At 42.3% G+C, this 12,242-nt stretch overlaps 1 protein-coding gene across 2 annotated transcripts in view; it reads right to left on the minus strand.

Moving 5' to 3' along the window:
* Positions 1 to 2,442: 2,442 nt before the first annotated feature.
* Positions 2,443 to 12,242, minus strand: part of LOC105278407 (acetylcholinesterase) — a 91,164-nt gene continuing 81,364 nt past the window's right edge. For both annotated transcript variants that reach the window (XM_011337469.3, XM_011337468.3), the window contains exons 5-7: positions 8,726 to 8,889; positions 5,570 to 5,718; positions 2,443 to 3,992 (exon numbers count right to left, since the gene is read on the minus strand). In XM_011337469.3, the coding sequence (XP_011335771.1) occupies positions 3,865 to 3,992; positions 5,570 to 5,718; positions 8,726 to 8,889 (441 nt within the window). In that variant the 3' untranslated portion in view covers positions 2,443 to 3,864. The remainder of the gene's footprint in view (positions 3,993 to 5,569; positions 5,719 to 8,725; positions 8,890 to 12,242) is intronic.

A 12,242-nucleotide genomic window follows, 5' to 3' on the forward strand; every position in this document is an offset into this window, starting at 1 on the left:
ACGTAGCAATATTCATAACATTTTATGTATTTGTATTCTTATAATCGCAATAAAGTAACCTTATTATTATTAAGAAAACAAAACATTGCCTATTATCCAGAACATCTTTTGCCATAGTACGCATAAAATAATTTTTAATAGAAATATTTAATAGAAAACTTACAAATAATTTCATTAAAATTATAAATAAAAAGATAAAATTAATAAACTTTCTATAAAATATGCTATACTTTTTTAGCTTACTAAAAGAGGAAAACATCGTAAATATATTTGCCTAATTAGAAGCTTGAAATTAAATGGCCAATAATTGTTTGATTACATACATACATCCATACACACACACGCATCACAGAACATGTACGCATGAGATATAGTTTAACCGATTACAAACAAAATCCTCGATCTCTCATGCATCACCATCGCGCATTGCAATGAGTTTCTCAATGGATTTCCGATGCAAACTTTTCTCGCGCTCTTATCGCGCATAACGTGCGTGAGCGTTAAAACAACAACTTTAAAATTCGATTAAAAAATCCCCGCTCGGCGGTTTTCTTTTTGCCGGACGATAAAAAGAAGCGTAACGCATAGTTCGCTAACATCTACGACATTTGTACTATTCCGCCGAAATTTACGACGCGCTTTTATTCAGACTCTCATCGCCGCCGGCCGAGGGCCGGACCGACTCTGAAGAGGAGAAGCAGGAGGAGGAGGAGGAGGAGGAGGAGGAGGAGGAGGAGGAGGAGGAGGAGGAGGAGGAGGAGGAGGAGAAGAGGAGGAGGAGGAGGAGGAGGAGGAGGAGGAGGAGGAGGAGAAGAGGAGGAGGAAAGAGAGAGCAGTTACGTCTCAATAAAATGTTAAACGTGGACGCGGGACGAGAGAGCCTTTAATACGCCTTCACGCTCAGAACCTTCTCAAACCCCGAACGCATTTGCATCGGGAATCACTTACCGCCGACGGTCTTATCCGCCGCGACGGAGGTTCGAGGCGTCGTCCGCAATCAAATGGATAAACCGATCGATTGATTTCAGATCTGCCTCGCTCCCCTGCTTCTTCGATTCGTCGTTCCGGTTTTGACAAGCCTCTAATGCAATGCACATCTTGTCCTGTGCGAGACGCAAGCTGAGTTGAATGATGGAGTTTCGCGTCCATTTCCGGAAAACTGGTATCGAGAGATACGGGATCGCGATACGATGCTGCACCTCGCTGTTCACACGCGCGAATGTGTCGTCTCCCCTCGAAGCTTCCGCTTGACCTCGACATTTTCCTCCCAGCTCGGATGCATCCTTGATTCCGCCGAGGAACCTCCGGACTAGCAGAGCGTCATCTTCCTAACAGGTTGACAGGTTGAAGAAACAAAGAGCTTCGCGAAAATGAGCGGTCGGAGTGTAAGGTCGACGATCAGCTTCGATAAGGGCTCTCCATCACGAGTGTGCGGGCTTTGTCCGCTTCTTGTCCCGCGACATGTCCGAGCGAGGGTGTTTCCTGCCCGGCCGGCCGATCTCCGCTGATTTGGTCGTGTGATCAGGTCAATTGCATCAATGACCGGCGAACAGCCTCCAGATCGCTTTAATCGCTGGGAAATTGAAGGCCAGCGTTCTATCGGTTACAATCTTGTCCGCGTTGCTCCTGTTTATGGTATCCCTCTCCATCTCTCCCCTTAATCTTGGAGTTTATTTGTGTACTTATCCACTCGAATTTATTTGTCTTAATTGTTCGCGTATGTTTTATTGTGTCCGGTTGAATTCCGTCAAGATTGAATTGTTGAGTAACTTTGCGGTTTCCTCGAATTGCTCTCGAAATTTATTAATCTTTCATCCTTGGTTTTACGGCAACGCGCTGAATTACGAAGAGCACAGTGAAATATCTCGCAAAGTCGTTGAGCAGAAGTCGGATGAAGGTATAGCTTTTTATGCGAACAGGGAGAGGGTGAGGAGGAGGAGAGAGCATCGATCTCTTACTCGTTTCTTCTGCTGTTTTTCCTCTGTCAAGCTTAAATTAAACGTTTATTTACTGCGAGGTCTGATTTAGGGCCAACGATTGTTAGTGTGATTAGCAGATTGATATTGTCTGTGTGTTAGGTCCTCAGGTTGTTACAATATCTTCCAAATGAATTTAGCTCATAGAGAATAGAGTGATCCTGTTCGCTGCTATCTGATGATGGTGCATACACTTTCTGTCCTCCAGGGGTTTTCCAAAGTCGTCCACATAGTTCAGTATAAAGGTTCGGTTATCTATCTCCATGCGCACATTGCAAAACCATGTTTCGCCGTCCATGTCGCCGACGTATTATCGATATACGCAAATGTAGATACAGCTAACGCGTGACCAGCACGTCTTCGTTCCCCAATTGATAGAATCCAGCTTTTGCGCCTCAATTCTTTCGTCCAATTTCAGCATCTCCTCGTCGAACGTGCAGCAAGTGCTGAGACCTTCCTTTTTTTATTTTTCCGGAACGTCTTTCTCTCGTGATCGACGCTGAAATGTCACGGTGACACTGATCGCTCGTTCCGGCAGCTTATCACGCTGGGAGTTAATAATCGCGCCCTTTCTCGCGTCGGCTAATTTTCCCTGCGGGCTCCCTATTTACCGACGACCACGTCATTTCCTCGCTGTTGTCCTGAAATTGCTCTCGCGTATATGCTTGGTCTTGCACGGGCAATCCGTCTCAGCGTTGCAAATTAGAATGGGGTTGAAGGGGAGGGAAGGGACAGGGTGAAGGGCGAGATCGAACGCCGGGCTGGCAAGATGTTGCGCTGGTCGCAGCTGGTTTCTTAGTAACGACAGGGGGTGGAGTTGATCATCGTTACAGCTTATCGTTAACCCGATTACAAGTATATCAACCCCTCCCCTCCCCGAGTTTATTGCAGCTCGCGCGCAATTCGGAATCTGATATCCGGTTAATCCGATCTCGCGAGAGCCGGACGAATTCCGAAATTGCAGCGGGTGCGAGAGCGCGCGCGCGCTCGAACATCGATTACACATATGTGTATATATATAATCCATTAAATCTAATGTGTCCGCCGCGAGAGATCGAGCTGGGCCACCGCATCCGTCCGGAAGGGCGTGATTTGCGCCGCGGAACAGCCAGCTTCCTCGAGTCCTTGACATTTCTCTGACCCGAGAGTGCGTCTTTAACAATCCCGACGATTCTGTCGCACGTGCGATCGATCGAGGTAATAATTCTTCCGCTCGATCGCCCTGATCATTCGAATAGGCGTTCGTAAACCGGAAACGTTCATCGTGAAATCGCGATGCAGATTCGCGCGCTCGTGATCGCGATTGAGTCCACTTTCGGGGCGATTCACTTTCGAGAAGTCCGTGGAAAATCTTCGACGGATTGTCGAAAGAGGCGGTAAGCCTCGCGCGTGCACGGGGAAAGAAATTCAAAACCGGAAGCGGAACAGAATTGATAGAAATCACCTGCAGATCATCGGATCTCGCTTGCGTCGATCGTTCCTTCAGCTTCAGTTCGCTCAGCCGTTTGACGAGGATCTTCAATCGGTTGTTAAGCATCGAGTATTGCGTGGATCGATCAGCTGCCTCGAGAGGGGCACCCGACGCACCCCGAGACGCAGGGGCGCCGATTATCACTCGCAGACGACGCGCGCGCGCAACGCGCAGCGGAAACGGACTACTGTTGCATGTACGATGTTGTAGCTACGTGCTACGTACGATACGTGGTTCTACGGCGACCTATCGATCTACGAATGGTTTGAACGACCACTAAGGCGATCTTCAAGCGTGAACCAGCGCTCGTTATGGGACCTGTTTGTCAGCGAGCGACGCCACGCGGTGATGCGCGCTCCTGTCCGGCCGGGCATCTGCCAGCCGTGAAAAGGTTCGTCGACGTGGATGATTAACCGTTTATATGAATCTATATACCGCCAGTACCGGTAGCAGGAGGATAGATATGATCGGTGAACCGCGCAGCTCGCCGGCGCTCGCGGAAACGCTCGACGCCATCGCGCTCTTGCACGCCTCGGGCGTTGGATCTGCAAAGAGAAGAACATAAACGCGGGATAAATAAAGATCGAGCATGCAAATATTCATGTAAACTTGAAATGCAGTACGTGCCGACGATAATCATTGCGACTGACGTGAAGGCTTGCACAGAGTTGCACACAAAGAAAGGGAAGAAATTGAAATGTTGGCTTTAGGATTGATCTCAAAGAAACTCTGATCGACTGTTTTTGATTAGCCGATGATCGGATTAATCAGGATTCGCTGTGTTTCAAAAGTATCGGAAAGTTTGCTGGGAAATTTAAAAAATGAACATTGATGAAGAGACTGATTGCAGGCCGATAACGTTGCACGTTGCTGCGCGGAATGCGTAATAATCTGCGGTAACTTCATTACGCGGGATTTTTATTTTAAAATCTGCTTCGTTCTCTACATTGAAAAATCAGGTTTCGGTGTGTAAATCTTTAACTTGGAGATAATACAGAATTATTTCAGATTAAACATCATAAAATCTTCTTTATTAATTTCCAGTCAAATTTACTATGAAAGAAATCTTGATATAAAGCTTAATTAAGCTTAATTAAGGAGTAATGCTTGATGTTAAATTTGTAATATGATAATTGACAAAGCAAAGTTTTTCATCAAGTTAATTTATGCTAAATTTGCTAAAGAATGTGCTTATTTTTATTCATCTTATCATATCTTGTATTCATAAAAAGTTTTACACAGTTAAAGGAAAGAAGTACATCTCCTTTAATCAAGAGTTATCTTCACCATCGTTGCCAACTATATATATACATATATTAAAATAGATTTAAAAAAGAAGAATTTTATAGGAATGGAAATTTCTTAGCAGATTCAATTTTTTTGTTTTTTATATCCAACAACAAATGCACATCAATAAATATATATTAACATAATCCTCAATAATCACAAATATCAAAAAATATATATAAGCATCAAGCAGAACACGCGCTTCATTACAAAAAGACATTTCTGTTTGAACATGGACGAAAATTCGTTTACTGCAACGAAATTATCAGCGATACGTTGCTGAAAGTACAGTTATTATGGCGCTATACAGAGAGAAATGGAAGCTTTCAATTACTGTGTGTTTCCCCGTTATCACAAATGCGGCGTTGCATAGAAAACTATCGGAAACGAATACGTGCGCAATCGCTCGTTCGCAAACAATCGCCGCCCGTTTTGCAAACAATCGCCGCTGTTTAATCCGATATATTCCGTATAAGCAGAAACATCGAAATTATTTGCAGCAATCATCATGCGAATTCGCACGATTATTCGGTCCTCCCGAATGCGCGGAACTCTCGCGTGTTCGCCAATCACCGGATATAATGAAACAGTCAACATCGAACACGCGATTCACGTGGCCGACGTCGATCGGATGACGGCCGAATTATTTACCGCGTTGGAGCGCTGAAAATTGGCCAAGGGAATAATTACCTGTAATCGTGATCGTCTATCTCCATCAATGTTCACTTGCAAAACTATTCCCGAAAATGCGCGGAGGAGGCAAAAGCGTTGTCGCTTCGGCGAAAGTTGCTATTTTCCATGAGAAAATTAGAAAGAACGATCACGTGATACGTACCGGGTATGCCCTTCAATCGCGGCAAGAACTCGTTCCAGAATGCACAGGCCGTCATGTGAGGGCCTCTGCCGTAGCCGGACTTCTCCGCGTTCCAAGTGAAGTACTGCGGATGGTCCCTGGTATAAGGCCGCCACGTGGGCTCCGGTACCCTGGAAAAATCATTCAAGCTGGTTTACGTTGTTCGCAAGTCGTGGTCTTCCCGAGACTTGGCAGAATGGAGATCGGCAAGGAGAGAAAAAACTTCAAGAAGAGAAAGAGAAGGTAAGGCGAGACCAGATGCAAAACGAGGAGTAATGAGGAAAGGAAGGCGCCGGCAACTTGGATGCAGAACTGTTCGACTTCAAACGGAATCGAGATGGAGTCTCAGTTTCTCTCTCTCTCTCTTTCTCTCTCTTTTTGTATGAAGGATGAAGGAAGCGCGGCGTAGTTCTCTCGGTAAAAGACGTCGGTATCTTCGCGCAAGTACAGATGCATTTGTCGGGAGAGGGTATGCGAAGTAAAAGCTGTGGTACACTTCGTACGTTCGCTATCTTTGCAACATTTGCAAAAGGTCGTGTGTCATTACAGTGTATACAGCGTGCGCGCCGAGAAATCGGATCATCTACAGTAGCGTTTTTCAAAAAGCATCTCAGGGAGCGGTGATGTCTGAAGGAATACTCGTCAGATGACGTCTCTCTGTGAAGTTTACACGGAAAAGTAGATTTTTCCATGACACTTTGATTATTTTGCCAATCAAGAGTGAACGAGACATTTCAACATAACTCTCTGCCCTTTTTTATATCTATCAAGTAATAATTTTAATTTAGTAGGAAAATAATTGTAATGAATTACAATACATTATAATTGTAAGTACGAAGAAAATTTCGACATATTGGAGGAAGCTTAATTAATATAAAAGATACATTATATAGCATCTAAACAAGTAAAGTTCGTATTGTTACTAAAATTGACTACAGCGACAACGTGAAATTCTTAAAACAAGGTATCTGTTGTCTTCGTAGCTCAAATCGATTTTGAAGACTTGTGCTTTTGAGAATTGAACGTGACATGTTTTACGTGACCGGTATACTTTTATCTTGCGCGCTGTATATTACAGTGGAAAAAAGGTAGACTCTCTCAAATATCACGAAGGCAATACGTCGATCGAGCGTCGAAAGAAATAAAAAGTATATCTCGCCCGTGGAGCGATACGTCATAATAATCTTAAATCTCGATAAATCTTGTGACAGAACAGGAAACCGCTTCTTTTTTACGGAAAGTTGATAGCTGGAATCTTCATGCGAAAGTTCGAGCAATTTCATCACCGACACGCGGAAAGAATAAAATCCTCGAGTCAATCTTCGAGACCAGTTGATAATCTTCGCAGCTAATCGAATCATTATTTTAACATCCCGTTAAAAGAAAAGTGAATCGTATGATCCAATTATGGATCGTATTTTGGATTATATTATGTTGAAAGATGCGTTGGTTTAAAAAATTGATATTAAAGTTTAAATTATAAGTACAAAGAAAATTTCAGAGAATTAAAAACCGATTATCACATTATCCTCGCGATTCGATGAATGAAAACATAAAATTTCTGCCTCGCGCTTCTACCAGAGTTTCGCTACATTCAAGATTAGTTTGTAGAAAATCATTTTCGTGCCGAGTTACCCGTACGCCACATTTTCCTGTTAACAAATGGAAGTTTAGATTTGAACGTGTCAGCGAATTTCTCACTCTTTTTCACAGTTATAATTTGAATTTAAATTAAGTTCGTTTCACACATCAGCAGTTTTGTCCAAGCACGCTGGCGCACAACTATGATATATTACTTACATTTACAATTTTATATAACGTATGTTATATGAATATATGTATATATGAACATGTTTACTAACGCACGCAAATTCCTATTAATTTCTGATCTTTTTTAAATATTTATTCATTTAACATATGTTTATAAAGCTAATTAAATATTTATGTTTGAGCGATAAAATATAATATAAATGGCTAATAAAAGTATAAGCAATAAAGATATTTATATATAAATATTAAAATATATATCTGTATAAATATTGTATAATATTATTCACTGTCTTTTCCCGACTTTAAAATACGTGTAATTTATAGTTGAAATAATTTCGAAAATAACAGATACATAATTAGCACTCGCATTTGCACATCACTAACATAGCACGAATGGTTTTATTGCTTCTTAATCATGCATATAAATTTCTGATCTGTGAAAACGTAATTTCCATTTCAAATTTTGAAGACGAATAAAGGCATTGGAGATGTTAATTATAATCGTTTTTCTAAATATATAATATATTTTTCTCTATATATATGTATATTTATATATTCAGGTATAGTCATAAATTTTGTAGAATATTGTATCGAACGAAATATTACTCCAAAACATTTTAATTAATCAGATTATTTGTATGTAAATGTGATGTGTAAAAGCGTACATTCGTAAGAAATTAAATGGTTTGTCAGTAATTTGCGTAATGTCAAATTCGCGCACGAGTCTCTATCCAACATCGCCGACTGTGTTGAGCAATCTTAACATTTGCATGTATGATTTGTGACCTTCGACTAGTTGCCGATGGAGCGACATAGACATTGTCCTTGACAAAATTGATCCTGCTGTTCTCTTCACATGTCTAACGTGAGGTGTAATATCGTAACTTTCTTAAGAATATTGCCTTCACATTGAACTTTATTAACTATCTGTATAACTGCCGGTATTCCCGACTATTATACAATATGTGTCTCGGGATGTGAAAGTTCATATCTCAAAGTTAAGATCTAATATTGTAGACACTATGTATAAAGCTCTAAACTAATTTTTACAAAGTTTTAAAGAACTACTTTATTTCAAAAATAGAACAAATTTTATAAAAACAAGAGAGAGAGAGAGAGAAATATAATAATAATTACTGAAATAATATAATATTAAATTACCCGAATTAATATGGCGTTATCCTTCATCCTTTCCACGTACATATATACATACGTGTCAACGGGAGATAATTTATAATATTTAGAATGGGAATTAATAGAGGAAAGCGCGACCAAGCGAGCAATTCTTCACACCAATGTTTTACAACGAATCGATATATACACTTGCTACCACATCACTCAATACAGGATGTTACATAATTTACTTACCCTGTATATGCAAATTGTGAGAAGTATTTTATTATGTCGTAAGACAGCTCTCGCTCTATCTCGTTGTACGTCAAACTTATGTTTATCGGGTGCCCGAAGACGTACTCTACTTCGTCACCATGCATCACGCCCATCCATTCACCCCACATGTTCGTACTCGTCCTCTGCAACATAATGCATGCCTTTTTGTTAATCCTACGATCATCATTACATCAGAGAAAAACGATAAAAATTGATAATTAACGTACATCTATGCGCTTTAACTCTTTTGCTCCTAATTAAATGCCGACTAAGTCATCATCCATTTCAAATGACTTGGATAAGTTTATATAAATATTGTTGACATAAATTTTTCATTTTGCTTGCATACTTGGAAAGTTATATCTTTAATGTAATAAATTAAAACAGTGGAGAAAAAAATAAGTAAGGAACGTGATTCTATTGCTCAGAATCGCTGACGATCTACATTGTCGTACTCTGTAATCGCTATTCGGCCAACATTGCTGTAGCGAAAGAGTATTAAAGCTAGTTGGCCATGTAATTACGCCTCGGCAGTCGAATTTCTATATTCACGGATGAAGACAAAGCAAATTGATATTAGAACTGGCATTTGACTATTACAACTCCTAAGCCTTTATTGCAGCGAGACGAAAGGTGTGTAACAGGAGCTTCGTTTCCTCAAAGAGCTCGAAATGAACTTTCCCTTGAACGGGAAATGTAGTTCGATGCTTCCAGTTCGAAACGCTCAGCAAACTTCCGGATGTTTTCATATTAAATATCTTGTCGATTCGAATTTCTGCAGCTTCGCGAGAACGCCGCTGATGTATCGACCAGAAGGATCGGATGGAGAACGCCACTACTCATTTTTATTTAATACAAGAGTAATTTTACACACGCCTCTCTGATTCCTCTGACAACATTTAATTAAAATGCTAAGATGCGCACAAAGAAGGAGCCCGCAGACGGCATTATTACGGCAGAAGAATTGGCCTGGCAAAGCGATGGGGATCGCAATAGCGCGATCTGCACGTACAATTGAATATCGATTTTGCGTCGATGCCGCGGACGGGTCTGCGACGAACCTAAGTTACGACAAAGTGGAGAGGAAGCCGGTAGAAAAACGAGAAAGAGGGTGGATGTGCGGGTGCTCTTTCGCGGAGGCTTCATCTCTAACCAGCGGGCAAAGCCGTTATTAAGATTACGGCTGGCGCGCATGAATAATGACATCCTCTTTACTTCCAGCAGCGCCCAAGAGAGAACCGAGCGCGCTGCTGCCTGATAAATTACCTTCTCCGCTAATTGCTGGTGCCTCCGTACCGCGGCATTTCGCTTACGTGCGTTTCACGGCCCAGGGACCCGCGATGAAGACAGAGGGTAGCGAGAGGACGGAACGAAGAGACGGAAAGAGAGAAAGAAAGAAAGAGAGAACGAGAACAAAAAGAAAGACAAGCGAAAAGTGCAATGCAAAGGGTCGCAAGGGGGGACGGCAAGGGATGGAGAATGAGAGAGGGTGAAAGGGAGAGAGACAGAGAGACAGAGAGAAAAGAAAACAGAGGCAGAAAGCGAGACGAGCAGGTGTGTGCGCGTGAAGTGAAAGAGGGAAAAATAGAGCAGAGTGAAAAATAGGGAACGCGCGAAGTAAATGAGTAGGAAACTGCGAGAGGAAGAGAGGGATGAGGAGGGAGTGTGCGAGAGGAAAAAGAGCGAGCGTCGAGAGCGTAAGGGTAAGAGCCGGGGCGCGATCAACGAACGGCCGTGGATTAGATAAAAGCACCATTTTTCATGGAAACTTCGTTCACGAGTTGATGATAAACGCATCGTGGACGATACGACGGGCAAGGGGGTGAGGATAAGAAGAGAGACAGGGTGAGAGATATACGGGAGCGTTTTACGATTTCATAAGTTTCCCGAGCGCGGACTGCCGTGCGAAACGGCTCCTCCTCCGCTCAGGCAAATCGTCGTCACGATCACGATCGACAGGTCGAAATATTCGTTCTTCTCTCCCCTTTTATCCACCCTTACTTTCTCTCTCGCTTCAGCAGAGCAGCCGGTCGCGCGCTATTATCGATTGTAATATTTTTAACAATTTATCGCGGTTACTCGTATCGTACTTATGATACGGCATCGTTTGACCCCCGTTTCCGCGCGAGGACTACCGCCACCCACGGATGGGGTAAGTTCCAGTATAAAGACCGGTTTAGCAAACTTTAATCGCACTTTAACTTCCCCCGTATCTCTTTCGAGTCCTCGAGTTCCGACGAGCGGGGACGGCCACACACAAGGAATCAGTTAAGCTATGGCCAGAGTTAAACCTCCACTGACGTTGGCGAAATCGATCATGTAATCGGACATAAGTATAAGATCAATGTAACGCTTTATCCTAACTCCAAATGTTGACGAACAGAGATCATCTTGCCTGCATAAATGTCATATGTCAATGTTGCTTCGCGCCTCGCGTGCAAAATTAGCTTTATGTTATTAATCGTATTATGTTAATACATTATATTACATTGTATATATTTTACATTCAATTAACGCGCTTGTATACTCGCGCGCACATACTGCCATAATATTTTCAATACATTATATGTAACATGTACGCTGTATTCAATAAAGCTTATTATTATCGTTATTGTCACTATTATTTGACAAAATCATGTTAAACGTACCATGTTTAATGTGGCACTCCAGATATTGTTATACCTGTATTATATTTTATTACTCAGTCCAATAAATTGATTTCTGATATCGATATCTATATTTGCAACAACTGTATATTCGTGATGTGCGATGCTGAAACGAACGTAGCAGCCAAAAATTAAAAATAACGCGACAAGGTAAATTGATAATGCAGACGTGAGCCCAAGTTTTCTTAGTCGGGAACATTCATTTGTATAATAAATTTTAACCATGAATTTTTGAATATCATTATCGCATTCGTGTGCATCAGAAGTTCAAGCGATTTCAGAATCAGCCGGCCAACGCAATAAAATCGCACAGCGTTTCTGATAAAAATCGCGTCGGAAGACACACATCCCGCGCCATTAAGAGTACCTACCCCAATATTTCTGCGCCCTATCTCCGACGGATCTGCGCTCGGGTGGGAATTAATTGCTAATTACTTGCAATCTTTTCGCGCGAGTTTCTGTTAAATTCCCTCCTCGCGTCGCGGTAATGCAATCTCGTCCACGGGCTATGTTCGTATTTTCGGATTATTCGGCGGTATATAACGGCGCTCGGGGCGCCGTCACTCCCCCTCGGGGGAGAAAAGCCCGCGGAATAGACGCGATATTACGTGATCCGTGCGCGAGATTCTCATTTTTCATTTATTTCCACTGAAAGTACACTTGGCGCGAATTTTTTGCCACTTTGACGCAAACATCACCCTCGCGGGTTACCGTGGAGTTGCCCAAGGGGGTCGAAGAACACATATTCGGGGCGGACACGCGGGAGGGAGTACTTCGGCGTCGTGTTATCGGCGAATCGAATCGCGTCTCGCGATTGCCAGAATACGAAA

The sequence above is a fragment of the Ooceraea biroi genome, chromosome 10 (genome assembly GCF_003672135.1).
Source record: "Ooceraea biroi isolate clonal line C1 chromosome 10, Obir_v5.4, whole genome shotgun sequence".
NCBI lineage: Eukaryota > Metazoa > Arthropoda > Insecta > Hymenoptera > Formicidae > Ooceraea > Ooceraea biroi.